Genomic DNA, 27,603 nt, shown 5'->3' with positions numbered 1-27,603 from the left:
AAATCAGCAGACTTTGATCCCTGTCCGACGTACATATGCACTAATACTCTTGAGATCCCAAGTCCTGCAAAGTTCATTGTTGGGACACGGAACCTTTGCCAGGCTGGGCAGTTACAAAACATGTCTAATCAGATTGATATTTTCTCCATCTCCATTCTCGTGCATTTTTCTGTTCCATCTTCTATCCTCCATCCAATATATTTCCACACGAACGTCGTATCGCTCCGTCCTTTGACTCCCGTAGGAAGCCTAAGCTGACGGCTAAAGCCGGACAAATAAAGAGATAAGCGATGACGTCCACCGTCACTCACCGTGTTCATGTCACAAAGAATGAGTCAAGAATTTCCAGGATTCGCCGGCTTCACGCCTTGTGACCAGAAGCAATGGAACACTCGGGCTTCCTCACATGATGAGGTGGCGGTCTTTAATTCCGCTCCACCCCCCTTAACCTGTGAGCCTTCACAGACTACTCGACACCTCCCATCATCCTCTATCCCTCTAAAGGTATCTGTTACTTCATTGACCTTGCTGCCGCTCCTAACCGAGCCAGTCATCACTTGTGCACGACCTCCCTTTTCTTGGATTTTTTTACCCCAGATTTTCAAGGCCAGTATTTCGGGCCCACCAACCACACTTGCATTGCGACCCGTCAAGTCCAGGTTGTTTGGCTTCCGGCGAGTCTCGAAAGGTACCACTGGCACTTTCTCGTCAAGATTCTTTCTGCTGTTGCAAGAACAATTCACAATTCTTTGGGTGGTAATTGCCTTGATGTCGTCTGTTTGTCAAGTCGCCTCGTTCGTTTCAAGGACAGTTTCCCAGCATCCACGAAGCCCGTGATTGCTCTATTTCTATATTCATTCTCAAGCACCGCACACCAGCCAGTTCATACTATTACCTAAGCACTCCCTTGGTGAAAACAAATCCAACATGTCTCCTTCAGCACTCCACGACACGTTGAGCGCAGTCTCAATTGATTTCGAATCCAAAGATGAACTGGACCACTTCATCTCCATCATCGTCACTGCATTCAGTACGACACCTCTCACGACAGCATTCATCGTCCAACATGATTCCACACCGCCTCCATATCCATCCCCACTGATCGACTATGCTCGGCGGCATAAGCACTTCGCTCAAGGCATCATTGACAGTGCTGAATCTGGTGCGGAAATCGTTCAAGCTGGAGATTGGTCGGCTGTTGCTCTCTGGGAAGCTCCAGACTTCAAAGGCAAAGCATTCATCGACTCCAAAGCAAAGCCCGGTCCACTGCTGGGTGAATGGAGGGGTAAAGTCATGGACGCCAAAAAGAAGTATTTGGCCTCACCAACTGACCCGGATCAAATCCGACCGTTCTATCATTTCTCATTCTTGGCTCGCAATACCACCGTTCCCAAGGTCACGGGGTCGATAGCAGCTGTCATTGAGCCGTTTCTTCAACGTGCAAGAGATGAAATGGTCCCGGCCTGGGTGGAAGCCACCACCAAGCAGGCCGCCGGTATCTACACCTTCTACGGATTTCGGCTGGTGGAGGAAATTACGATTGGAAAGGGCCAAGTCGATGCCGCGGGCTGGCCGCTGGAGGGTGGGGAGGGTGTTACGGCGTATGCTCTTATTTATGATGGCCATTTGCAAAAATGAGGGGTTGAGATTGCATGTCCCAGGAGTTGACTTGGGCGGACTTTTCTGCTGCATCACCAAGGTGTTCCTACCTCCGGCCTGTAGCTGGACTGGCGTGGACGAAATCCCGGACCACAAGGGTACATCAAATCAAACCTGAAGCGTTCTTGCATTGACGATAATGGCTTCTCCCATCCTATAAGACGATCTCGGAGGAGAGAAGCCATTGAAAATGAAACATCCCTTATTCTCATGCTAGGGTGGCTCTAAATAGCATTGATATCAGTAATGCATTCCAACCATTCCTCTAGTAATAGCTTTCACTATCGATCAATGTTTCCCTCGAAGTATATACACCACTGCACTTCCATCTCCATCATCCTCCCACTCATTGCATCACCCACACAACTCATTTCTACCACTCACGCCCCCTTCAAGCTCTCCACAACCTCCTCAACCACACCCCTAACACCATCCACCTTATGGGCGAACCTGCCCAAAAACAACCCATCAACATACTTCCCTAACCCATTGCCCCCATTAGCCCTCCCACTCCACAACCCCGGCCCAGCACTCCCACCATAAACAACCTTGACCTCGACTCCGCCCTTACCACTCCTCAACCCCACCTCCCTCGCCATCTCCCGAATCGCCTGCACCACGGGGCCGACATACTCGACGCCCGCAGGCTCCGCCGCGCCGATGGCCCAGACCGGCTCGTACGCGAAAATCACGACCTGCGCGTCCCCCTCCACGGCACCAAGCACACACTCGATCTGCGGCGTCAGCTCGCGCACCGCGACGCCGACCGCGGCGCTCAAGGGCCCGTCGAGGTCCGGCCGCGCCAGCTCGCCGATGCACACGAGCGGGACGAGGCCTGCGCGCGTCACGGCGCCCGTCTTGAGCGCCGCCGTCTCGTCGCTCTCCCCCAGCAGCCGCCGCCGCTCCGCGTGGTTGAGCTCCACGACCGCGCATCCGAGGCTTTTGATCGCCGCGGGCGTGATTTCCCCTGTGTATGCTCCGTACGGTGTTGAAGATGGGGTCTGGAATGCGTTTTGGGCGCCCAGTGCGAGGGGCCAGGCTGTGGAGTCGACGTTGGTGTCGCTGTCGCTGTTGGTGTCTTGTGGGGGAGAGGTGGATGCAGACGGATAGCGCGAGGACAGGATCTGCGAGCAGGGGTAGATCGTCAGGAAATCGGGGATCAGCACGAAGAGGAGTTCCGATCGGTGGGATTCCAGGAGGGGCAGGATTCCCGTTGCCGGGTCGAGGATCGATGTCAGATACTCGACTGTTCGGCTCGGTGTGAAATATGCTTTTGTCGATGTCAGGATGAGTTTCGACGGGAGGCGAGGTGCCGACGACTGTGATTTCGACATCTCTTGAGGGGGCGTTCCACGTTGCTCTGTCTCCGTTGGGTAGTAGCAATTCGAATTTAAATAGATGGTATATATATGACCTGGTGGCGTAGATGTTCCTGTCAGGTCTCGTTCGTGCTGTGCACTGCAGTGGTCTTGGATCGCTAGTCGAGTAGTCCAGTAGTTAGACCTTTCTCCCCCAACTCTGCCTTGGGAGCTTTTTATATCGTTCAGAGAAACCCAATTGGTTCACCTACTCGAATTAGGAACGATGGAATGTCTGGCACCGAAACCGTCGTTGTTCCGTCCAACGTAACGATAATGATATGACGTTGTGTGTCTCCCAGAAAATCCAGAGAACCTTTACTCGCCAGGCTGGGGGATATAATCACCTCGGCTCGGTTCCGCGTCAGTCGATGAATCTGGCTTCGATTGTATCAATGCTCCGAGCACTCTGTTGCTGTAAAACCGCCACCAATCTATCGTAGCTTTGATTCGAATAAGTGGTCAGTAGTCCAGTCTGAAGGCGATTGCCCATGATCGTTGTGTCCATGGTTGTGTGGCCGGTCCCCCACAAAGCCGACATGCCTCTCCAAATTTCGAGCCATTAGAATTTACCCGGCCGGAAGATCCCGAAACGGGAAGCCGAAAATCCAAAGCAGAGACCGTCGACCTAGAATATCTGCGAAGCGAAGAAGGTATCGAATCGTGGTCTTCAGACAGACTCACGTCGTCGGGGTAGAATGTGTACCGGCCGGAGCACAGCATCCCACGGGGTTGTGTCACCGTGAACGCTAGCCCCAGAGTGCCGATGTCTAAGACAATACAATTCATAGCGAGGCCGCGTGGCATCCTGACCCAAATTGGACTACAACATACAAAGTCTATTCTGAAGGTACCTTGAACTGTTTCATGAAGCCCTGACCTTAGCCTGACCCTGACAACAGTCGGAAGATCCGGGCATGTGTATATTGCCGTGCATCAATTGGAGGCACCGCCCCTGGCGCTGTTGTGTGAACTAGCACCGTGGGATATTTTAATCGTGCGAGATGCTGCTGAAAAGAGTCGCACTACTTGACCATCAGATTTGATCAAGTGTCGTTGCTTGCAGGCGATCACCCATTCGGCCCATGAGCACTTATTCAGGGAAACACAACCATGCTGCAGCAGCGCATTCTTAATCTGCTAGCCGTGCTAGGCGTTGACGTTACCTCGCGGCTCAATACTTGGGATCATCTGTCCGTCGATACTACTCAGCCTCTTCACGACTGGAAAACTGGTGCGGGTTTCGGAAATGCCAGTGTGCGGTATCGAGAAGTGCCGTCTCATATCTGCGAGCTCGAGCCAGGTGTGAAGAGCTATTCCGGCTACGTCGACATCTCCGAGCACGAACACATATTCTTTTGGTTCTTCGAGGCACGAAATGCAGAGCCTGAGAACTCACCGCTGACGGCCTGGATCAGTGGTGGCCCAGGAGACTCAGCTATGGCCGAGCTGTTCACAGAGCATGGGCCCTGCCGTGTAGATCCCGATGAGAAAACTATACACTACAATCCGTTCTCGTGGAACAACTACAGCAATATGCTATACATCGACCAGCCGGTACAGGTTGGGTTCTCGTATTCTGAACTCGTGTCTGCATATATGGATGGCGAGTCAGAGGAGATCGTCGAGCTCGAGGACGGCGCTCCTTGCCCTGAATACGCCGAGATATGTGGCAACTTCTCCAAGCCTGATCCTTCTGCCACATCGAACAGCACGGCCGCAGCAGCTCCAAACTTCTGGATCACCTTGCAGGCTTTCATGGCGACATTTCCTCAATACTCAAGCCACGGGTTCCATTTTGGTAGTGAGAGCTATGGAGGTCATTACGTTCCGGTCTTCAGCCAGTATATACTAGACCAGAACGACAAGAACATTGCCCATGCCAGACGTATTGACTTGGCTTCAATACTGGTGGGCAACGGATGGTTTTCGCCACGACTACATCTTGCTTCAGACTACGATTTTGCATTCAATTCTGGGAATCCTTACGACTTGGAGAACTTGGATGATTCCGTCAGAACAAAAGTCCATGACAACTACTATGGCAAAGGGAATTGCCTAGATCAACTAAAGGCCTGTGAGGCAACTGGCTCAGATGCAGTGTGCCAGGCAGCCGACCAATTCTGCCTTGAGAATGTTCAAGACCCTTTCATCGTTGCCTTAGAACGAGACATAAATGACGTGCGAGAGATGGTCCCCTCCCCATTCCCTGGAGACTTCTACGCGGAATATCTTCAGCGGCCTGAGGTTCGACAGGCCATCGGAGCTTATCAAACATACATCGAGTTGAATCCCACCGTGGGGATCGCGTTCGATTCAACTGGAGATGACGCACGAGACCTCGACATCATACATATCCTCGGAAACCTTCTTGACAAAGGTGTGCGCGTAACACTATACGCAGGAGACGCCGATTACGAGTGCAACTGGCTCGGCGTCGAGGCCGTCGCCGATGCAGTGGGAGCTCGAGGATTCGACGAGGCGGGATACACGAACATCACGACGCCTGACCAAGTCACGCACGGCCAAGTGAAGCAAAGCAGCGGCTTCAGCTTCGTGAGAGTATTCGAGGCAGGCCACGCCACCGGCGCCTTCCAGCCATTCCTGCTGCAGACCATCTTCGCCAGAACCGTGGCTGGCACGGATCTCGCAACGGGAAATCGGCAGGCCAATGCTTACTACCAGAGCCAAGGGCCACAGAGAAGCACCTATCGAGAAGGCAACGCCACCGTGCAAGACCATGTCTGGCCTGGAACCTCGACTTATAATCTCACGTCCAATACACCCACGTTGGACAACTTTCAACCAGTCTGGAAGGGAACATGATTGAATAACAAGTAGTTCGGTGCAGTAGTCGAATTTCCAAGTCCTGAAGAATGCCGAGTATGGTGACCTCTCCTGTTTCAATGCTGTGGGCTTCACGAGGCTACCGCCCGAGGCGCCTAACTTATAGGTACTCGTATGAAGGTATGCAGTCTTTAATCAAGGTGGTCCCCTCATCTCTAATCGACCCCTCCCCCCACCATGGCTTATCGATTAGCTTATCGGGGCTAGCAGGCTTCCGAAGAGAGGCATATGACGTAGTATTGTTTATGCTGCAGTGCGATATGTTATACGGAAGTTTCTATTCTGATTCCTCTTCTTTTTCCCCTTCTTCGACGATATCAGTGAGACTGCCCGCGCTCTATTGCTTGGCTGAATAGCCTTGCTGACGTGTATCTAGCATTGGAATCACTGTATACGTTGCCTGCCAACGTATAGACCGCCGTACGTACCGAGTTCTGATGTGGAAGACGTGTACCCGGGCAATACTAACAACGGTTGCTAGATCACTACTACCACTACGTTCTCTTGTTTTTTTGGGTCTTTTTAGCGTAAGTATATACCTGGAGTTCTTATGAAGTGGAAAATGCTGACTTGTGTAGCAGCGACATGGCTTTCAACTTGTCCTTGTAAGAGAGATACCGCGAGTGTACGACAGAGGACTAACAAGTTCGAATAGTTTGGGCAATTATACTGTCGTTGGGGGTGGCGCCCCAGGAAATGCGTAAGTACTACCAAGTTACCGCTGTAGTCCGCCGGACGAAAGACTAACCCTTGAGCCTATAGCAGTATTTTTGTTGTCGTGCCGTAAGTTTAACATGGCGCTCTAGCTAGGGCGACCTTTATATTTCGAACGTATTTACTAATGCTGGTCCTCTCATAGCCCCAGTACCCACCGTAAAGTGGTCAGGGACTGGATGGTCATCGTTTGCGCGGTGGTGACCACCGTGGTCACCACTGGAGGCGCCATCCGGCGCACCTGGAACCGGTGGTACGGCGGGAAAGGTAAGCACCACGACCTGGTTTCCGCTCTAGGAGCTTGATTTCATATTCTGACTGTTGGATATCAGGAGCGGAGGTAGACAAACCTCCAGCTGCATAGCTGCCGAGGCCTCCCTCCTGACCTGGCCGCCACTTTGTTCTTTATCTTTATCTTGAAAACCCAAAAAAAAATGCCGGCATGCCCCCCGCGTCCTCGTCGCGCCGGTGGAAACAGGGCAAGAAGGTCACCACTCAGACCTCCTTGCCGCTGGCGAAGGGGGGCCCAGGACTTCTCAAGCATCTCAGAGGTTGTATAATCGTCGTCTTATTAGTCACAGAGGAAATGCTGACGCAAACAGTCGACTTTCATCACCTTGGAGACGGCAGTCACCCTGATTCTGCCGTCGATACAAGACAAACAATCATGATCGACAACCGGCGGAATCTTGTATCCGAGTTTTAAGTTCTGGTTGCCTTGGGTGGATTTCTCAACCCCAAACTCGAAAAACCTTCCTTCCCACTGAGTGGACTTGACCATCTTCTCTGGTCCATTTCGTTGCGAGGCTCATGATGCCCGACAAGGCCCTCGGGCTGACTTGTGTCACGCCATGGTATCATTAGGGTTCACGGCTGACAAGAAATTCGGTTCTCAGTGGAATTTCGCATCCATGGGATCAAATTGTCAACGGAGGAGTATCACGATCCATGGCCCTCAGCCTCTCGCTACAGAAACTTCCAAGGACGAAGCGAGACGGACCGGCTGCAGGCTTGCCCGGCGATTCAATTGGATGATCGCAAATTTTGAGGAGGGAATGAAACAGAATGTTTGACAGGAGAGGATCGTGATGAGAAGTGGAGAGCTTCAGCTTTAAGTTGTGAAAAATCAACAAGAATGGAAATTCAGGAGTTTCCATTGGATGAACATGTTCGGATTCCAAGGTATTAAGGCAATGATATGCCAATATGAAATGGGATGGAGAAGCATATAAAATCGACAAACTCTTGCGTCTGAACGTCAGCCTAGTCAAGCAAAGCTTAATACCCGACGATGGAGAACTGTGGTTGGAGAAGGACTTTTCAAAAAGCTATAAAATGGAAGCGTTGCACGATCAGGATCACAGCCATTTGCGATATTCAGGCAGATCAGCAACTATGAAGATGTGGTTATTCAGCCTGTGGTTCCTGCAAGTATTCTTGCAGATGGTTGCGCACACGAATGCAGCACCGAGGAATGCGCCAACGGGGTCCTTTCAAATGACTCGGATGGGAAAGGACAACACCGTGTTGAACGACACAATGCACGAAGATGGGAAAGGGCGACTGAGCAGCAAAGTTATTGAGAACAAGCTTGATCACAAGCACGAATTCGTGGCAAGGGACACAACTGTCACATTGTTTCCTGGCGATTCGTACACAATATTTTGGTCTCCCGGACTTATAACTAGCATCCAGACTTCGATGGCGACTTCCAAGAGTGTATCAGTCAGAACATATACCGTCAGCATCACGAAGCCAACCACCGTGACCGCCGTGCCTACGAGCATAAAGACCGTCACGGCGATCTCCGGTCGTGTATCTGTTGCAACACAAGTCGTCACTAGTGTGGAGAGAATCACTCTGATGTCCGGGATCGCTAAGGAAAGCGGCTACCAGAGTTGGGAAGATCAACCTCCGGCTGCTGAAGAGACACCCTTTCCTCCCAAGATTTCCGAGGCAAGCGCCTATCAGAGTTGGGAGGATGCAGGTCCGGCTACTAATGGAGAGACGACTCCTGCCGGTGGTCTATCATTCCCAACACAATTCGTCACTATCGTGAAGACGGTCACTGTGACTTCTGAGAACTGTGTGACAGGCGGATATCAGAGTTGGGCAGATCCCCTCCCGGGCACCGAACATGCAACGGGCCCCGAATCTCCTTCTGCGACATGATAAAATCTCAAGTGCTTCAGGAAATGGTCAGTATCTGCGACTGCAGCACGCCCTCCTCGGGTTTGATGGTTTCCAACCAGAACGAGCCGAAGGAGCCTGGCTGAACCTTCTTGAACCCGTACTTGACAACACACTCGCGATCGGAGAGGAGATTGATATCCGTGACCAGAAATTTGCGGCCGGCATTTTGGTTCTCCGCGGCCATCATACCTTGGTGTTTTAGATCGGCAATCTGTTCTGCTAAGCTTGCGGCCACAAAGCTGTCCCAGATCCCCTCGCGCCTGCGACACGAACGGAGGGATTGGCAGGCTTTTTGACGCAGTGCTGGGTCATGGCTTCGTGTCGCGATTTCGAAGAGGACAGGGACGATTTCGGGAGATGATGTAAAGTACAGGCTTTGGCGATTGGAAGTCGGGGACTCGGTCTGGTCATTATGATCCAAAGCCTTGATGCCACTGGTGTCGCACTGGATCTGGACAAAGGCCTCAACGAGGCTCAAGATAGTTAAATTCGTGTCTCTGAAGTCATCATACGTCGATTCTCCATGCTCGAAAGTGTGCATGTCGATTTGAAATGAAAGTTCGAAGATTTTCAGGAGTAGAAGCCCGGCTCGTTGGCGATGATCGCCGTTCGCACTCAGGCTCGAAAGGGCCTTTTTCCACACGTCGTATCTCGTACTGATCTCGTCAAATTTTGGCTGCAGTGCAGGAGATATCTGCGAAGCGACCCAGGGATGAGTCTCGTGATGTCTCTCGGCAGCTTGGTGAAGGTCGATGAAATCATTGACGAGAACTTGGAGGTGTGTCAAGGCGGTTTCCATATCCTCAAACTGGTCTGGTATATCGCCTACCTGCCCCTCCAGCTCAGGACAAGCGATCTGGAAATCATCGTCATTCGCTTGCAGAACCTGATCCTGGAGGTCCAGAAAAACACTGAACAAGGTGTTGTCCGCCGACGCGAATATCGAGGTCGACGGTGTCAGGGCCCGCCGCCGACCCGAGATGATCCTCATGCCCGCCGTAGCATGGCGGGTTGCTTCTTCGAACTCGCCGCGCAGACTCGCACAGACACCGAAGATGAGACATGCGCATAGAATGGAGTCGAAGAAATTCTCGGGCGATTTGAGTTGGATGATCTGTTGTCGGGCTTGATGGTAGCAGCGGGTTGCATGGTCTGGCAAAGCTGTGCTGGTACGACCTTGAACTAAATAGTGCTCGTGGAAAGCGCTCAGAGCCAGCACCGCCTGGCGAACGACCGGATCGTGTTGAACTAGTGTGGGAATGATGGTCGACCACAGCTCGGAGCGAAAGGTGCTTTCAAGCTGTCCAATCGTGCGGTGTTGGAAGTGCCACAGCAATCTTTGCTCGTGAGCCGGGATTTCTAAGAGTTGAACGGGATCCTTCGGTATGGTGTAGACCACAAACTTGAGGTTGGCTTCTGGGGTGCTGCCGCCACTTCCTGGGTAGTGGCAGGGTTTCTTGGTCCGAGCACATCTCCCACAGATTGGTGTGGCCTCATCACATTTGTAATGCCCAACTGATTGCGGATGATGAAAAGTCAGCCTTGCCAATGGTTTGCTGTTCTGGCGGGTCTTCTCGGTCGTAGCCGGACAATTGACATTGGAACAACTCACGTTTGCAGCTGCGACATCCAGATCGAGAACGAGGCCCCTGGACCCTCAGAAGCTTGTTGTATCTTCCTCCTGCAAACATGACCAGAGTGGCACGATGTGTACCAGCAGAGAAGCCTGGGTATACTTGGCATCTGGGGAGCAGGCAGCCATCAAGCGGACAGATGGGATGATTTTGTAAGATTGAACAATAACGTCTCTGTGAAGCATTGTTTTTGAGGTTGAGTGCGACAGGGCTTATTAGGGCCGCCGTCAGTATTGAGTTCGCACCTAAACATGCTCGCGACGGCGTGGGTGACTCATACAGTACACTGTTAGACAGTTACAACAAATTGAATTTACCTAAGAGACTCATGGAACTCTAGGGGCCTGGTGGCCTAAAAATAGAGGGCAAGCTGGTCAAAGTTTAATGGTATATCCATTTCCGGAGAGACCGTAGCCCCTTGATCTCGAAATCGATGTCCACGTCATCTTCATGGCTGTACTTTGAGCACTTACCTGTTTCAAGTCTTGTCATCAATAGAGGATAAGTATCTCAGGACAGCCGAGGCATAGAGATCCAGGGAGAATCAAACGTAGCTGGATGCAGTGATGGAGGTTCACCACTCTCATATCTCTTCCGATGGAATTTACCCGGCCGGAATAACCCAGAGCAGCAAGCCGAGCACGTGACTGTCGTATTGAATAATCTTCCACCACTTTTTCGTCGTCTTTTCCGGTTGAATAGCAGAAACCATGCCACCAGGTCGGGGACGATCCGTGGAGAGTGAAGACTCGGTGCTGCTCGGTGATGCCACCGAACATGCAGCATGGAAGATCCGATGAGGTATGATGTGTTTACCAATTAACCACTGCACTCAGATATTTTCCCCCTCTGGATCTTTCCCTCGTTTCCTGTTCTCGCTATATTGTATCTTTCTTGCATTTTTCTTCAATACAAGTTCCCTGAATATATATAACATACACGACTGACCGCAGCATCTCGTCTCCTCCATCGCAAGGACCACGACTTACCCCACACATTTACACCCCATCGGCCCCTTCCCCCACGCCACCAAGCCCGACCTCCAAGAGAGAAAATCATGGCCAGCCAGCAGAAAACACCGCTCCGAATCGTCGTCGGCAGCGACAACGCCGGACACGCATACAAGACGGCGCTGAAAGAAGTCCTCCACAAACACGCCGGCGTGACGCAAGTGCTGGACGTCGGCGTCGTGGACGCGGACGATTCAACTGCGTATCCGCATTTGGCTGTTGATGCGGCCAAGAAGATCAAGAGTGGCGAGGTAGGTTTTACACAATATGACATGACATGACATGGCTTTTCTTTTTGGGCCCTTGACATGAGGCGAGCGGAGGCAAGGGAAGGGAAGGAACATGGGAGAAGAGAGCGCGATGGCCAGGACGGAGAGAGTGAAAGCAGCGCAGAGCAGAGAAGGAAGACCACCTGCACGATGATTCGGGAAACATGCACTTGTCTCTCTGTCAAAGAATGTCCTTCCCGGAACTCTGTGCCTTTCTTTCCTCTGGGGCTTCTGTCCTGTCCTCTCTCTCTCTCTGTCTGGCAAATCCCCTCCTCCTCCGAGCCTCTTTCCCACCCCCTCCCCTCCCTTCTTTCCCCCCTCAACACCCATCCACCCATCCACCCATCCACCTTGAAAGCCAAACCACTAAAGACAAAACGAACAACAGGCCGACCGCGCCCTCCTAATCTGCGGGACGGGCCTGGGCGTCGCGATCTCGGCGAACAAGGTAGCCGGGATCCGCGCGGTGACGGCGCACGACCCGTACAGCGTCGAGCGCAGCGTGCTGTCCAACAACGCGCAGGTGCTGTGCATGGGCCAGCGCGTCATCGGGCTCGAGCTGGCCAAGAAGCTCGTCGACGACTGGGTCGAGCTGCGCTTCGACACGTCCTCCGCCAGTGCCGACAAGGTCGCCGACATCGAGAAGTATGAGGAGAAGTTTGGCGATTTGTGACCGATGAAGATGAAGATGAGATGAGCTTGGACCCGGGATCATTGCATAGGTCATGTGATGTCTTTGATGGGAAAACGTCGTCGCTGTTGAGTTGGCTTTGGAAAGTGGATAGGCCCCCACCAGGGTGTCATACAGAAGAGACTGAAAGAGCCTGATAGGTCCGTGGCATATCATTCAAAATATACCAATTGAGAAGTGTAGATACTGTCATAGCCTTTCTTCATCATTAATCAATATTATGTATTTAGAATCCTCTCTTCAGGTTCATCTAATGATACTTAACACTCGCTCACACCCCATTACTACTGTATCATTAAAGATATATCAGCTTAATCCGCAGACCCATGTTTCACCTCGCATCATCATGTTGGTGCCATTTCGATCCCAGGCACGATGTCATATTCCCCAATTCCATGCATCCAACATCCACGAAACTGACTGCCTTTGCCTCTGACCACTCGCCAGTACTTAGGATTTCTCGGGCACAAAGGACTGCTTGGGAGATGCTCCGGTATCGTGTGGTCAAATTGTCCTGTTTCATCTCCGTTTTGCGCCATAGAATACACGCCACAATCCGACTTGCCATTCTTGGAACACTGGATCTGTTCTTCATCGTCGTCTTCATCGTCTAATTCGGCGAGTTTGACATCATACCAATCTCCTGGAGGTTTGTACTTCCCACTTCTGTTCCTGTCCAATTTTGGAGTCCCTGTTGTGACCTTGCTTCGTCCATTTCCTCCATCTTCCGTTCGGTCATCGCCTTCGACTTCATGACAATCCTGACCATGTTCACTTCTCGGCGCGTTGTAGTCGAAGAAGAAGCCTTTTAATCGACCATCCAGTGTCTGCTCAGGGTCAGGCGGAGTATGAATTCTTCGTGCCTCACTGGGTAAATAGCTGGTCCCACCCCATATGCTAATGTCAACCTTTAAGAATTCCTCCGTTCTGGAACTTGGAGTTCTCTTGATTTTATATGTCGCTTGCTCATCCGGCGTATTGGCCGGTTGTGGTCCCATCATCATATTCATCTGACTGGATGTATAAGATTGGACGTCAGAGGGTACCTCTGAACGGTTTGCCGACACCATCGAACATGGAGAAGTAATTCCTTCCACAACGTGCACGTCCTTTGGTCCCCGATCGGAAAACGACGACTTGTCGGTCTGCGTTCGAAATTTGAGCGGTTTGAGGACTGGTAACTAGCCAGAGCTTGTGCCGCTTTGCTTGACATCTTGAAGTATAGCTGTCACGCGTGCAAGGGCCTCTGAGGTGTGGTTGCGTTTTAAGAGTGTTGAATGATCACTCAATGCTGTGCCGGCCCTTGACTCCGGCCCCGGTACAGATGTTTGGTCCGGGGCCAGAGAAATCGTGATCTTGGGAGCACTTTTTGGCAAGCTCAACCGACGAATTAGATCAAGCGATGTAGAGAAAATATTCCTAGACTTGGCTGAATTCTGGCGGGAGTGGAGGCTCTCTTCACGCACATCACTCTGAGCCTCAAAGGAAGCTGTGCCTGCGGTGTTTGATATTCTTGAGGGACTCGATTCGGAAAAGGCGGTCTCAACTTTTATGTGATTTGAGCCAGAAACCACCTGGTTCGAGCTGTGTCTGGCCGGCATTGGGGGTCTTAGTGGGGTCTGTTGAGTTCGAATTGGAATGGTATCCGAGATGCTTGCTTGACTATTGGTATTGCTCGAATGAGAATCACTGCGTTTCCCCGTAGCAGTCTTCTGGCTTTCAAACCACACACTTCCTGATTGGGTCCTTGACCACTTGTGCCCTAGTCTTGGAAGGCGTGGGGGAAATGCGTGCTTATCTTTTGACAGCGGTAAGTATGTGGTTTTATTGTGGCTTTTTGGGGATTCTTGGACACGATGATCGCCATCGTTGTGATGTACTCCCGCGTGTCCCTGGTTCCTCTCCAGCTCCTGCGGTGCTACTTGAGGTATATCTGCATTCTCCGAGGGTATGGAAGGCAAGTTGTCTGGAAGACCCTCCTCAATAGCCTGTACGTGGACACGGTGAAGTACACTATTGCTTTCGGTACTCGCACGTGGACCCACTGTTCGTCTCTGACTTGTGGGATCTGATCTGGTCGGGACTGGGTTTGCCGTACCTGGTGATATCGGCGTGTCACCACCACTGGGGGTATGGTCTGATGGAGGAAGATCAAAATAAGAACAAGTGCTCGAATTGTACAACTCTGCAACCCGAGGGTTAAGCGGTGACGAGCGGGGCTCACTCATTGCTCTCTGTCTTGAATTGGTTAATGTGATAGACCATGAAGTAAGAAAAAGGTGATGCAAAAAGACCAATGAGGTGAGGCAGAAAGACCACTGAGGTGAGTGTAATGCTGGGGGCAATCAGGTTGATTTGGTGTTGTGAAGAACCCGGGTGTGATCATGAGTTCAGTCCAGTTTCGAGTCCTCCGCAGCGTGGAAGCGTCGACCATCCTTGCTGGTGGCTTCCTTGGTATGTCGGGTGGCTTCATCGCCATTGCCTCAGGTGTGGTGCGGGAAGCTCACGGATATCGCGGTCTGCAGCTTCTTCTTCATGATTTCAATTCGTCGTGCTACTGGTGAGTGCCAGTAGTCGACCCCTAAATCAGTTTTCTCCAAGACTCATCTTCTTGATGTCCTCTTCGACAGACAATAACCCCAATGCCCAATGTGTTCTCGTCGAACCAGATCTGTCAATCAAGTTCCGGTCATGATTCACAAATTCAGACTCGTATTCAGCTACCGGATCTGATTTGGAAGTTCCTGGTGTCGGAATAGATTTGGAATATGCCCCGCTAACTCTCGCGTCTTTGTTCTTATGGTCTAGGGTTCTTTCGTAAGGTGGACCTCGACCGGCTTGACCCATGCGCTCCCATGCAATTTCACAAGCCGCAGCGACCGCACCTGAAGTTTGCCAGCCGCATCTTCGGGCAACGTCTTGAAGTTTGATGATAGTCCAGCCTCTCTGGGCCGCGTCTTGGTATTGTACGGCTGCGAAGAGTAGTTGGAAAGTACTCTCCATCAATGCACCCGCGAAACTTGGGTCAAGAGCACCAGTTTGCCCATAATGCTCTGACGAATAAAGACCCGCGCATATCTTGCCGACTGCTTGTGCATGATCTTTGGTCAAATGAGCCGTGACTCCTGCCGAAACCATTGCAGCAGGAGGCATTTCCGGATGGAATCGCCACAGTAAGATTCGTGCCACATGATAGAACAACCATATGCAAGCAACACCAGCATTTTTGTAAATCAGAGCTGGGCCGAAAGGTGTGGTCAGTGGTTGTGAGGACGCTTGTGGTATTGGTTCAAAGTCTGCACCAAGAGACTTCTTCAAGACATCGAAAGCCTCTATTATTTGTGCATGCTCCGCAAATGCGTTTGCAGTGTCATCTTCGAATGACGTTGTTGGGGTAACTTGCCTTGATTCCCGCCCTGGCTGAAAGGCAGCATCATTGATCGAGGCATCCATTCCCTTGAAGGCCGAGTGCATTTGTACTTCTGCACTTGGTGGCATCATTCCATACATTGGGGGAGTATTACCAGTGGTCGGCATTGGTCCACCTGGTTTGCTTTGCCTGACTCTCCCCTCATTCGCACTGGGAGCTGGTGAAGGCTTCGCAGCACCGCCACCTTCGGCTTTGCTGGAAGCAGAGGATGAGCTACTCCTCGCTGCCCGAGAGTTTGATGATTGTGGAGGCGGCCCTGACGCGTTCTTGGGACCCCCTTGAGGAGGTCCAGGAGGTCCAGGAGGTCCTTGAGGTCCAAACAACCACATGGGAGGCTTCCACTGCCCCCCTGAAAGTTTCACTGCTCTTTGTTTGCGATGTCGGTCTTTGCCTCCAAAATCTGCCAACCGAGCCATGACAAGCATGAAATGGTCCAATGTAGCATAGGGATTTTCTGCTCGCCCAATCTGACCGCGAGGTGGACAATAAATCCATTGTTCGTATGGCATCAACAAACGGTCGCCACTGATCATGCTCTGGAAAATGTCTTGCTTGCAATACCACCACCTGAGATCCATCTTGGCCTTGAAGTCTTCAACGTCCTTGTCACTAAGACTCGTCAGTAGTTCTTGGCGTGGAAGATGAGGCTGAAATTGCTGGTCATAATCGATTTGGACGCCAGTCAGCTGAGACACAAGATCTGTATTGACTTCCCAGTCAACATCGTCCAACAATGCAAGCGGGATACCCGCCACACGGCCATAGTTCTCTTCAGTCAAGGCGAATTGCGCTGTCCACTGATTGACTCTTGCTTTTGCACCGGACCTCATTCTTCTTGCAACTCTTGTTAGTGCGGCAAAATCATGTTCAAGAACCAATTTTGTTGCCCCTCGAAGATGTAGATTCCATCTTGAATGGTCACCGGTCACCACTTCATAGAAGCCAAGAACCAGCACTGTGGCAAGGGTTGCGATTTCATGACGTCGTCTAGGTAGACCAAGTAGTTTTCCAACCCTGCGAACCGAATATGTGAAGTGTTTGACTGCAAGGTCTTCAGAGGTGTTCTGCAGTTTGGCGAGGTGTAGTGCTCCCAGAGCCAAGATTGCATGGGCAAGAGCAGCATGTGATAATGCCAAGGCTGGAATGGTGAAATTCCACAACGTTCGGGCAGGAGCAGAGATGGGCGAGAAATGATGGCGTTCGTATATTGACATACAGTGACTGCTGACCTCAACAAAGTGGCAGAAGATTCGTTCGTTCCTCTCGTCCTGCAACGGAGACAGTGTCAATGTCGGTTTAAATGTCGCGACAGTCTGCTGCTGTGGTCGCCGGGAGACTTGTCGTTTAGATTGCTGCCAACTGCCTCGTCCTGAGCGGTCAAGAATTTCGGTGAGATTCTGTGCGGCATCCTGAAGTGGTATGTCCTGCTCCTCCATGTCGACATCGTATGGTTCCTCCGGGTCTTCGTAATCATCATCATAATACTGCTGCTGTTCTATTTTTGGTCCAGTTGCAATGGGACCGCTCTGAGTCAATGTGGTAGTCGGGGGTTGAACGAAACCATGCACACTGTATCTCCTGGATTCGGGTTCTAGCCAAATTTTAGTACGAAAAACACTTTCGGTAAACACGGCATTCTCATTAGGCTACATACCTTCTATATCTGCTTCAATAACCTTGTAGGGCTGTGGCACAGATGACGATTGATGAAAGGAGGACTCGGAAAAGTTTCGTTCCTGTGAGAAGTCATGATGGGATGGATTGATTGCAGACAAAGGGGTATGGTTTTGCGACAGTGAGTGAGATCCTGAGTAGCTTGATGGGCTCACGAGGGTCGGATCGTGTAGTGTTTGGCCAAATGCGGGTTGTTCTTGGTATGTTGTCTGAAACATAGGAGCAGAGATACCCCCAGTTGTGTCTATGGTGTGATATAGCGGTGTGGATCGAAAATGACTTGGTTGTCCTCCGAAGTAGTTCCCGGTATTCGCATCATATTGGTACATCGCACCAGGAGGTGCCATTTGCGCATGACCAGCATAAGGCCCAGAGTTCAGCTGTTGATAAGACATCGGCCCAGACGAATGGATTGTTGAGTATGATCCTAGATATGGTGGGCCATGCTGAAGTGGGTTGTGGAGATAAGCAGGACCAAAAGTTTCTTCATGTGTTGAATACGATCTCCCCATGGGATCACGTATGTCTGGCTGTGGAATTTGATTTTGTTGCTTATACACGAGAGGTTGTACATAACCAGCGCAATCGCGTTTTGATTTGATGCAGTTCTTGCATACCTGCTAAATCGTAAGAAAAATGCTCGTCGTCTTTCACTGACGACATTTACTGACCGGCTTTTCCTCTCCACATTTGATGCGCCTCTTTCGACAGGCTGTGTTGCGAGTCAGCAGCTTGGCTGGAAGGCATTATCACCATCACACTTACTCAAACATCCTGTCTTTGTACGCCTTTTGGCGGCTTGCTTTTGTGCGGCTTCACTCGCGGCCTGGTCGTCACTTTTACTGGAAGTAGCCTCTGACTTGGGCGAGTCGTTATCTTCCTTTTCTGGAGACATGGACTCAGTATCATGGGCTGGGCGAGTGCACAACTCGAATGTCTGTCGCCGTCATCTATACTGATCTCGAGGTTGGGTCTGAAAAGGTCTTTTGGATTTATGGTGAATTTATTGTCACAGTCGGTATTGCTTAAAAGAGAGAATTCTCAAGGCCAGGGTAGTTGTCGATAATCTTGTTTGAGCCTGGTGTAGAAGTGGAGTCGGCTTCATGAGTTTCCGAAAGCGAGCATAGCGCTGATCAGGGTATATTGATGAGTCTTAGGATCTACTACGCTAAGTAACAGGACGAACGTACGTCAAAGGCGTTAGCAATTGAAGAATGGCGACGTTGAAATCCAGACAGTTGGGACCTGCCGAAAGCCGGGCTGGCATCCACCGAAGGCTGTCAAGCACCCCGGACAAGCCCTCGGTCAGACTTGTCGCAAAACGATGGTAATGCGGACCTTTGCGGTCGAGTTCTGCAGAGTGGCTCAATGCCGGGAAATGATTGGTGTGCTCGTTATTGAAATCAGAAGGTCCGTGAAGCATTGAACAGGTGAAATGCGAGAGAAACCCTGTAGCGTTCTCAAAGTGTGATGGTGCAGGACCACCAAAAACGGTGGTACATAAAATTGCAACGGCCGAACGAAACAACAGCGACTAGATAGAAAGCGGTTCGTACCTCACATCATGCGGAGTGATACAGGGGGCATGTATGAAGTGGCGGGTGCCAAAAGAAAATATAGCACCCGGCACCGGGTTGATGGCTTTAGCAGCAAACCTTCAGCAGGGGTCAGTCGGACTTTGTGTTCTCACTATTTGGATGTCGACAATAACAGGCTATGTCAGATTTGGTGCATTGCAGACGATCAGCTTGGGCTTCGGTCTGCCAGAAAGCTTTAAACCTTCCTGTTCAAGCTGTGCGATGGTCGTGGGGCCGCAAAAGCATCCGTATCAGTCTCGGTATGAATAAATTGTCAAGTTTCGAATGAACCAGTGGTACAAGGAACAGCGATGGGGCAGCTATTCTCAAGACTATTAGAGAGCGGTTAGCGTGGCCTGATTGTCAACCGGAGACAACCACAGTGTTCGGTAGGGATTTTGACTTTGCATGAACAAGGATAGTGGGATTGGGGTTGTACCGAAACAATTAATCTTGATCCTTTCTCAGGTATTTGGTGGTTGAGGCTCAAGACCGGATGGATTGAATGTAGCATCCGGACCTGGATGCTCGAATGATGATTCAGATGTTACGGTAGCCAGGGCGCCAAAGCAGCCATTCCTATATTCCTCCAGAAAAGAGAATTGATGTTCAGTCAGGTCACAGTGATAGACATCGGATGCCGGGAATGCGGAGGCATGTCGTCAATCGTGTCGGAGTCGTTTATCTACGAGGAATCCGTCCGTAGGCATTGGCAGCAGTCTGCAGCTGCCCAGGCACTGACATCGGAGTCCTCAGGGTCAAGATTCCCTCACAAGTCACAACCTCAACGTGGTCGTGTTCTTGAGCCCCACCCCATTTTCTCCCTCTCCAGAACTTTAGGCTCCAGATCCAAGATTGACGGTGCGGCACTAGCTGTCCGGAGGCTAAGCCTCTCAATGAAGGACACCAGGAATCTGCATGGGAAGGAAAACAAGGCCTGGAGGTCGAAGGGTAGTCAAGTCTCTAACCTCTCGAGAGTCAAGGGTATCATGCATTCCACGATTGCCAGACTAGGACATGACTCTGTCTGCCTTACAGAGACCAAACCGCTTTGATCAAAGTACCCTCGTCTTGGTGGCACCTTGAACTATAGACACCAGCTGAATTGGTTGATTGATGATCATGGGGATGGAAGTTCCAACCCAATCAAAGGAGCCTGTTATCTTGAGCCAGGTCGTGTTATCACGGGGATACATACGAGATGATCCGTCATTTGCTCGTTTGTCGTGGAATATACTCAAACCAGTTAGTCAGGAGCTGCACAATCCGACTGGTCAGATTGAATTGCTATATCACAATCCTTGAGGGTTATGGCGGAATCAAAGGATCGCTTTGAAAACGATTGATATGATAACAGTGCAGCAGTACCCCGTAAATTGTTTGTATCAACGTCCAAAATAGTAGCGGCACCAGGTATGACACAAGAGTAGCCTGCTAGCTGCAGCCATGGTGGCTAATAAAGCTTGAGCCGAGCGTGCTCTGCAGAAGCGGAAGACGGAACACGTCGTGGACCAAGGGACGTATAAGTTGATTGGGGGACTCTGACATGGGCCTCTGTAACGACCCGTGGACCACTGAGTGTTCAAGTTGTCCTCGTAGATAGTTCAGGACTGGCAGAAGTCGGAGAGCTGGCTGGGTGTCCGACGGACAACTTCCAAGAGGCACTCGGTCCCCAAATCTTGTCTGAGGCATCCGTGATCAGAATCAGACAACAATTCGAACCTCGAAACGGTGGACTGTAAGAATCAACATAACCCTTAAAAGACCGGGCAGTCGCTTCGGTTGCAAGTTGGGTATCATAAGTCTGTAATTTCTCATTTCCTACGCAGTACATATTCGGCCCTAGCTCGTCTTCAAATGGAATGACGACGTCGATAGGCTCGAGTCCAGGTCCGCGGGGCTCTTTCACCCCTCTGCCAGACTGCCACTGGACCCTTTCAGCCTGGCATGGTTGGCACGGTTTGCATGCCATGGGGGCCGTTAGCGCCTGGAAGTTGGACCCCACAGGCCTCTTCCGGGCATGGAGTTTACCTGCACCCAGTAGCTCTAGGCTAATAACCTCGATATCGCATCCATCATGCCAAGACTTCTAAAGGGAAAAAAAACCTCCGCAGGTCAGAGATACCCAATTCTTCCCTCGGTTCTAATCTGGCCGTCGCCATCCAAGGTCTAGCATATGCTCTTTCTTCCTGCCTCGAACCGACTGGGTCCGTGGTCTGGTGATCCTGCCTGAAACCTGCAGATTAACTAACACTCAACTGCTGGTTCCGTGAGTAATTTGCGATTTATTCCTTTGCCTCTTTCTGGGTTGGCCATGTTTGCAGTCCCCGGTTGGGCAGTTTCTGCCAGTGCTCTGGTTCAAGACAATTCCTCCTCCACTTCAGATCGACCCTCCCTTGATAGCGCCCCATCTACCTCGAATAAGAGAAAGAACGCACGTGCCCATACTGACCGGGTCTCCAAGGTCACGGGTAATGAACTAGATCGACTCTGGAACCAGCAACATGGAACGAGACCGTCTCACAAGGCTGAAAAACAGGGTCAATCAGATCAGTCTGGCAAGGAGTATCGACCTGTCAAGAAGGGAAAGATAGAGACACGGGACAATGAGACTGTGCGCCCTCAGAAGACCTCGAGACTCAACGAGTCGACTGGACAGGAACCCAAGGCAAAGTTCAAGGACAGGAGACGGCAAACCACGGACGAGGACAAGCCGCAAAGGCGTAAAGAGAAGAAATTAGATGGCACCATCAAGCAAGATGCACTTCCGACACAAACCTCTGAAGTCCGCCCGGCGCAGATACTCGAGAAGCTGCCGCCAGCAGCACCACAAAACCTGAAGCTAACGCCGTTACAAGCCAAAATGCGCAACAAATTGACCTCTGCACGTTTCCGACATCTCAATGAGACTTTGTATACCACGACATCCTCTTCGGCCATGGACCTCTTCACGGCTTCGCCTGACCTCTTCGCTGAATACCACGCCGGTTTCTCACAGCAAGTCAAGGATTCTTGGCCCCAAAATCCAGTGGACCAGTATATCAAGAGTATTAGAACTCGCGGTTTACTGACAACGCCATCTCCCGATAAGAGCATTCCTCTCCCTCGCCGCAAGACCGGATCATGTACTATCGCCGATCTAGGATGTGGAGACGCACCTCTCGCACGTGGCTGTCAATCCGTCATCAAGTCCTTGAAACTCAAATTCCACAACTACGACTTACACACCCCGAATACCCATGTCACAAAAGCAGACATCTCGAATCTCCCTCTAAGAGACGGCGAAGCCGACATAGCAGTTTTTTGCTTGAGCCTAATGGGGACTAACTGGGTGTCGTTCGTGGAAGAAGCATGGCGTATTTTGCGTGGAGATGGAAAGGGCGAAGTTTGGGTAGCCGAAGTCAAGTCCCGCTTCGGACGAGTCTCTCGTGCGGCCGGGGGAGGGCCAACAGTCGTGGAAAATAGTGTGGGCAAGAGAAGAAAAAACCCCAAACCCAACAACGGCGATGCGGATGACGGCCTTGCGCCGGAGACTTTCCTCGTCGAAAATACCACGTCCACCGAGTCGAAAGACGACACCGACATCTCTGCCTTTATCAAAGTCTTCTCCCGCCGCGGGTTCCAGCTGCGCGAGGGTTCGGTCGACAAGACCAACAAGATGTTCGCGAGTATGATCTTCGTCAAGTCTGGCATACCCACGGCTGGCAAACACAAGGGCTTGAAGTGGAATGGCCATGAGTATAAGCGCTTGGAAGAAGGGAAACCGAGGTTTGTGGGTGGGCAGAGCAAGCGCCCCACAGCCGAGGAGGATGTCGCACCGGACGAGGAGGCCAAAGTCTTGAAGCCCTGTGTTTACAAGACTAGATAGCCACCGATCTCGGTAGATAGGTGCGTTGGTAGAGAGGTAGGTAGATCAACGACGGGATAGTAAGTCTGCCCTCCTACCTTATATTGTATCCCTGCCCCTTGCCTTAGTCGTGATGAACACCAGTAGCTGTGGTGGGATTGTGTTTTTTTTCTTTCTAGATGCTACTGTCGCTTTCGCTATGCTTGTATGATAGGCTATGCTATGACAGACAATAGAAAATCATGACGATATTGTCTTTGCTCCGTGGCTGCATTCCGCCTTACCACGTACTCATCGCACTTTATTCCCCGTCACGGCCATATCTACGTACAGTCACCGACCATCTCCAACCGACAATGGCAAGACATGCATCTCAAATCCCCTCTCCCTCAGGCATAAGATGCTGCAGACCGACGGCCTTACTCTCAAAGTCCTGATGGGCCAGATAGGCGCCCTTGAGGAAGCGCTTGCCGCTGTTGGCGTCGAACTCGTTGCGGGCGTGGACGATGCGCTGGTTGTCGAAGACGACACAGGTGCCGCTGTCCATCTTCACCTCGACCACGTTCTGCGCGTCCTCCAGGATGTCCGAGAAGGCCTTGCTGGCGCGGATGAACTTGACCAGCTCGCCGTGCGGCTGGCTGGTGTCGATGTTGCCGACGAATGGCGGCGACCAGAACACGTGTTCGATCCGTCGCATCAGCTCCGGGTTCTTCGCGAGCAGCACTTTGTCGCGCGGCGTGTGCGTGGCAGGTGACGCTTGGATCGTCGGTTTCGCGTCCGAGTAGAAGAAGTTGTCGTTGTCGTACTCGTAGCGCACTTGGTGCGTCAGTAGGGTCTGGACCATTTCCGGCCCGTCGGCTTGGCTGTACAGTTCGTCCACGGCTTTGAAGGTGTCGGCGAAGCGCGATTCGCCTCCCGTGCACGAGTTGTGGATGCAGTGCAGGAATTGGAGGCCTGGAGGGTCGCGCATGTACAGCAGGTCCATGTGGAAGCCTAGGTATTTGGATGTGTACGCCACGTTTTTGGCCTGGGGCAGGGAGCGGACGTTCCAGGTCGGGCCGTAGAATGTGTTCTGGAGTGGTCCCATTCGCTCGACGATGGTTCTTACCGACTCCTCGGACTCGGGGACTTGATCTATGAAGACGAGGCCGTCGCGCCAGAGGAGGTGGAGAGACCGTGCGAGAACATCGGTTTTGCTCATGTACTCGTCATAATTGATCCGGGGGTTCTTCTCTGTGCGGTAGGTTTCATTGTTCCAGAGCTTTCGAGGCCGCTTGTAGAACTCCCAGTTGGCGTTGCGGAAGGGTTCCTGGAGCCTTTTGATGTGTTCTGTGGCCAAAGTCGTCTTGTGTGAAGCACTTGTATCATTGTTCCATTGAATAGTAGTGGTTGCGTTGTCACTGTGGCTTGTGGTGGACTGAACTTCAATATTTGTCGGGATTTCAGAGTAAGAGTAATTGCGTTGACGGTCGGAAGGGTCCACACATTGGCTGCAGCGACAGGCATCCCGCACAAGGATGGGCGATATCTGTTCCGTCTGTCTCTGCGTAGGGGACAATGAGTTTTCCGCCGTGGGAGCGAGATATCTTGGACCTGATGAGATATGCCTCCTGTATGGCTGGAGCAGAGGATATCTGTGCAGCAGTGGGGCAATGCTGAGACTTGAACATCGCCATCTCAAGCTGGTACTGTACCTCATCGCCACCTTTGGTGTTATATAGAAATGTTTGTTACCTGAGAAGGAGATCTCGATATTTTCCTTTGGTCCGGAAAGTCGGTTCAGTAATTTTTCCTTCGATATGTCTGCTTCCAGCCGTTTGAGCAACTACGGAAGTTAACCCCGACGAAGCTCTGGGTAGGCACGTGTAGGAACCGGAAATGTTACAGAAACTGGAACTTACCAGCCAGACATAGAGAATGCGAAGCTTTGTTTTAGATAGAGCAACCGAGTCATTCTCTCTAGGTCAGTACGAGAAGTCATGGTTTCGACCAGCATGTGACACCCGACTGGATGAAAACAGTGTCGTTGGCGAGGCTGTGGGGAACCATCATGTTCCGAGGGGTAGCCGAAAAGTGATTAGTGTTCTGTAGTAGTAGCAAGAACTAGTGGTCGGCTAACCTTCCTATAACACCCCACAGTCTTGGCGGAGAAGGCCGGGAAGGTGAACGTGGGAGGGCATGCTCTTGCAGTGACGCTGGTTGCAGGCTGGCAAGCTCATTGCAACGCACCTGCCACCCACCGTAGAAGAACGACTGTGAATGTCCCTGCTGCCTCAATAACGTCCATCGCTGCTGACTACATCACCCTCTACATTGGTTCTTCGCATCTCTCGACATCCTCGCAGTTGGTGATTCTCTATATTCACCTCCCTCCTGTCGTCATCATCAGTTTGGTTGCCTGCATTCCTGCGCTGACAAACCCTCGTCCATTTCTTCTCCAGTTACCCATACAAACGGCAGCCCAACTCCAACCCCAGCCGCCCGACTTGCTTTCATCACCATTGCACCTATTGAGCGCAGTTCTTGCATGACTTTGTCTATTCGCTTGATCTAGCCTTGCAGCAATCCCTAGAGTCTGAGCCTCTTCCGTCCTACCACTTCATCCACACAAAGTGGTGTCATGAAAGATGGTTGAAGCCGAACCCGGAACTCCCACATGGAAGTTCACCCAATGTTTCGGTGACAAAGGCGATGTTGAAGACATCACCGAAGCCGATATAATCTCTACTGTCGAATTTGATCATACCGGCAATTATCTGGCGACTGGCGATAAGGGTGGCCGGGTTGTACTCTTCGAAAGGAATGAGACTGTGAGTCCATCCTTGTCCCCTTGTCTTCCATACGAGCGACCACGGATCACTATTTTTTGACATACTGAACTGACCGTCTCCACAGAAAAAGACGTGTGAATACAAATTCCACACGGAGTTTCAATCCCACGAACCCGAATTCGACTATCTCAAGTCGCTGGAAATAGAGGAAAAGATAAACAAGATCAAGTGGTGCAAGCGTCAAAATGCCTCTCATTATCTCCTCTCCACAAATGACAAGACCATCAAGCTGTGGAAGGTCTTTGAAAAGTCGTTGAAGGTAGTCGCCGAGAACAACCTTTCCCACGAATTGACCCCTGGTGGTGTTGGTGGTGGAGGTGCCCCTCGACCGAACCCGGTTCATTTCAAGGATGCTTCACAGTTGAAACTCCCTCGAATGACCCATCATGATACAGTTGTTGCTGCTGTTCCTCGGAGGACCTATGCAAATGCTCATGCTTATCACATCAACAGCATCTCGGTCAACAGTGACGGCGAAACCTTCATCAGCAGTGACGATCTCCGGGTCAACCTATGGAACCTCAATATCCAGGACCAGTCCTTCAACATTGTCGACATAAAACCTGCAAACATGGAGGAATTGACCGAAGTCATCACCGCCGCCGAATTTCATCCACAAAGTTGCAATTGGTTCATGTACGCCAGCTCGAAGGGAACCATCAAATTGGCCGATATGCGTGAAAGCGCTCTTTGTGATCAACATGCCAAGCGTCAGTCTCCCTACTTTGCTTTCCTCCATCACTTGAAATTTGTGCTGACAAGCTTCTAGAATTCGAGCAGGAGGAAGACCCGTCCTCCAGATCCTTCTTTTCCGAAATCATCTCCTCCATCTCCGATGTTCGCTTCTCACATGATGGCAGATATATTCTATCAAGAGACTATCTGACAGTCAAGATATGGGATGTAAACATGGAGAGACAACCTGTCAAGACTATCCCCATCCATGAACATCTCCGACCTCGCTTGTGTGATACTTATGAGAACGATAGCATATTCGACAAGTTCGAGGTCGTTTTCAGTGGTGATGGAAGTAATGTCATGACCGGTAGCTACAACAACAATTTCATGATATATCCATCAGATCCCGAACAAGAGACCGAAGTGGTCCTACAAGCCGACAAATCAGCCTTCAAAGCTAAGAAGGTTGGAGTACCTACTCCCATCAACTCTACCAGTCCTAACGGAGCAAAGAAGGGAAGCTCGAGAGCTGGAAGCCCTGCAGGAGGCGGTTCAGGCCAAGGCAGTCGAATGAGGAAGGAGACTGATGCTGATCAGATCGATTTCAACAAGAAGATTCTGCACATGAGTTGGCATCCATTCGAGGATAGCATCGCTATTGCTGCCACCAACAATGTGAGTCTCGTTCATTTGGAATTATTGACCCAAGAAATTGCTGACGTGTATGTAGCTTTTTGTCTTTTCTGCTCTCTAGAACTGTGGTCCCACCACTCGGTGTGTTTGACCCTCTTTGGGAGAGGGTAATCCAGGTTTCACCACCTGCATGAACCATATACAGCCGCCCTGCAACCACCCTGCTGATTTCGGGTGGTCCGAGAAGGCCGGTATAACGTCTGTCGGTTATGGGCAAACCATACCCAAGTCGTAGGGATGCCCAAATACTCACCCATTGCTTTTAATATACAGATTTGAGCAGATTCAGAGAGCAACGTGGTGATGACTGCGCACTTGTTTTGCTCCCACTGGGCGGGCATTCGATGTGATTGACTTTCTTGGATTTTTAACTGCGATTGGTTCTTGCGCACATGATGAAAATAAACCTAGATGAGGATGGAGCTATGGTAGATGGACGATTCAGCAAAGCAGATTCAGCAAATGACCACCAGCGATCGGATCAGGCTTTTGACCTCC

At 51.1% G+C, this 27,603-nt stretch overlaps 11 protein-coding genes across 11 annotated transcripts; 6 read left to right on the top strand and 5 right to left on the bottom strand.

Annotated features, from left to right (window-relative positions):
- Positions 1-927: 927 nt before the first annotated feature.
- Positions 928-1,638, top strand: LTR84_006902 (uncharacterized protein; the record flags this gene model as incomplete). Its single annotated transcript, XM_064850459.1, has 1 exon — positions 928-1,638. One exon carries the CDS (start codon positions 928-930, stop codon positions 1,636-1,638), a length of 711 nt encoding a protein of 236 aa, XP_064702941.1.
- A 401-nt stretch (positions 1,639-2,039) lies between these two features.
- On the bottom strand, positions 2,040-2,993 carry LTR84_006901 (uncharacterized protein; the record flags this gene model as incomplete). Its single annotated transcript, XM_064850458.1, has 1 exon — positions 2,040-2,993. The coding sequence occupies one exon, from the start codon at positions 2,991-2,993 to the stop codon at positions 2,040-2,042; it is 954 nt and encodes a 317-aa protein (XP_064702940.1).
- A 1,137-nt stretch (positions 2,994-4,130) lies between these two features.
- On the top strand, positions 4,131-6,942 carry LTR84_006900 (uncharacterized protein; the record flags this gene model as incomplete). The annotated part of the gene is made up of 9 exons (XM_064850457.1): positions 4,131-5,825; positions 5,872-5,900; positions 5,971-5,984; positions 6,346-6,391; positions 6,443-6,469; positions 6,520-6,564; positions 6,627-6,647; positions 6,724-6,845; positions 6,911-6,942. The coding sequence occupies 9 exons, from the start codon at positions 4,131-4,133 to the stop codon at positions 6,940-6,942; spliced, it is 2,031 nt and encodes a 676-aa protein (XP_064702939.1).
- Positions 6,943-8,075: 1,133 nt separating this feature from the next.
- On the top strand, positions 8,076-8,750 carry LTR84_006899 (uncharacterized protein; the record flags this gene model as incomplete). Its single annotated transcript, XM_064850456.1, has 1 exon — positions 8,076-8,750. One exon carries the CDS (start codon positions 8,076-8,078, stop codon positions 8,748-8,750), a length of 675 nt encoding a protein of 224 aa, XP_064702938.1.
- A 16-nt stretch (positions 8,751-8,766) lies between these two features.
- Positions 8,767-10,590, bottom strand: LTR84_006898 (uncharacterized protein; the record flags this gene model as incomplete). The annotated part of the gene is made up of 2 exons (XM_064850455.1): positions 8,767-10,420; positions 10,466-10,590. 2 exons carry the CDS (start codon positions 10,588-10,590, stop codon positions 8,767-8,769), a joined length of 1,779 nt encoding a protein of 592 aa, XP_064702937.1.
- Positions 10,591-11,462: 872 nt separating this feature from the next.
- Positions 11,463-12,357, top strand: LTR84_006897 (uncharacterized protein; the record flags this gene model as incomplete). The annotated part of the gene is made up of 2 exons (XM_064850454.1): positions 11,463-11,666; positions 12,073-12,357. 2 exons carry the CDS (start codon positions 11,463-11,465, stop codon positions 12,355-12,357), a joined length of 489 nt encoding a protein of 162 aa, XP_064702936.1.
- Positions 12,358-12,719: 362 nt separating this feature from the next.
- On the bottom strand, positions 12,720-13,385 carry LTR84_006896 (uncharacterized protein; the record flags this gene model as incomplete). Its single annotated transcript, XM_064850453.1, has 1 exon — positions 12,720-13,385. One exon carries the CDS (start codon positions 13,383-13,385, stop codon positions 12,720-12,722), a length of 666 nt encoding a protein of 221 aa, XP_064702935.1.
- A 1,576-nt stretch (positions 13,386-14,961) lies between these two features.
- Positions 14,962-18,374, bottom strand: LTR84_006895 (uncharacterized protein; the record flags this gene model as incomplete). Its single annotated transcript, XM_064850452.1, has 4 exons — positions 14,962-17,396; positions 17,460-18,096; positions 18,151-18,191; positions 18,245-18,374. 4 exons carry the CDS (start codon positions 18,372-18,374, stop codon positions 14,962-14,964), a joined length of 3,243 nt encoding a protein of 1,080 aa, XP_064702934.1.
- Positions 18,375-21,370: 2,996 nt separating this feature from the next.
- On the top strand, positions 21,371-22,924 carry LTR84_006894 (uncharacterized protein; the record flags this gene model as incomplete). The annotated part of the gene is made up of 1 exon (XM_064850451.1): positions 21,371-22,924. One exon carries the CDS (start codon positions 21,371-21,373, stop codon positions 22,922-22,924), a length of 1,554 nt encoding a protein of 517 aa, XP_064702933.1.
- Positions 22,925-23,276: 352 nt separating this feature from the next.
- On the bottom strand, positions 23,277-24,602 carry LTR84_006893 (uncharacterized protein; the record flags this gene model as incomplete). Its single annotated transcript, XM_064850450.1, has 1 exon — positions 23,277-24,602. One exon carries the CDS (start codon positions 24,600-24,602, stop codon positions 23,277-23,279), a length of 1,326 nt encoding a protein of 441 aa, XP_064702932.1.
- A 928-nt stretch (positions 24,603-25,530) lies between these two features.
- PAB1_1 (Protein phosphatase PP2A regulatory subunit B) lies at positions 25,531-27,166 on the top strand (the record flags this gene model as incomplete). Its single annotated transcript, XM_064850449.1, has 4 exons — positions 25,531-25,713; positions 25,799-26,444; positions 26,504-27,087; positions 27,143-27,166. 4 exons carry the CDS (start codon positions 25,531-25,533, stop codon positions 27,164-27,166), a joined length of 1,437 nt encoding a protein of 478 aa, XP_064702931.1.
- Positions 27,167-27,603: the final 437 nt, after the last annotated feature.

The sequence above is a fragment of the Exophiala bonariae genome (genome assembly GCF_035927105.1).
Source record: "Exophiala bonariae strain CCFEE 5792 chromosome Unknown scaffold_26, whole genome shotgun sequence".
Classification (NCBI taxonomy): domain Eukaryota; kingdom Fungi; phylum Ascomycota; class Eurotiomycetes; order Chaetothyriales; family Herpotrichiellaceae; genus Exophiala; species Exophiala bonariae.
The sequence above is the reverse complement of the archived record's forward strand: the minus strand, read 5'-3'. Positions and strand labels throughout refer to the sequence as shown.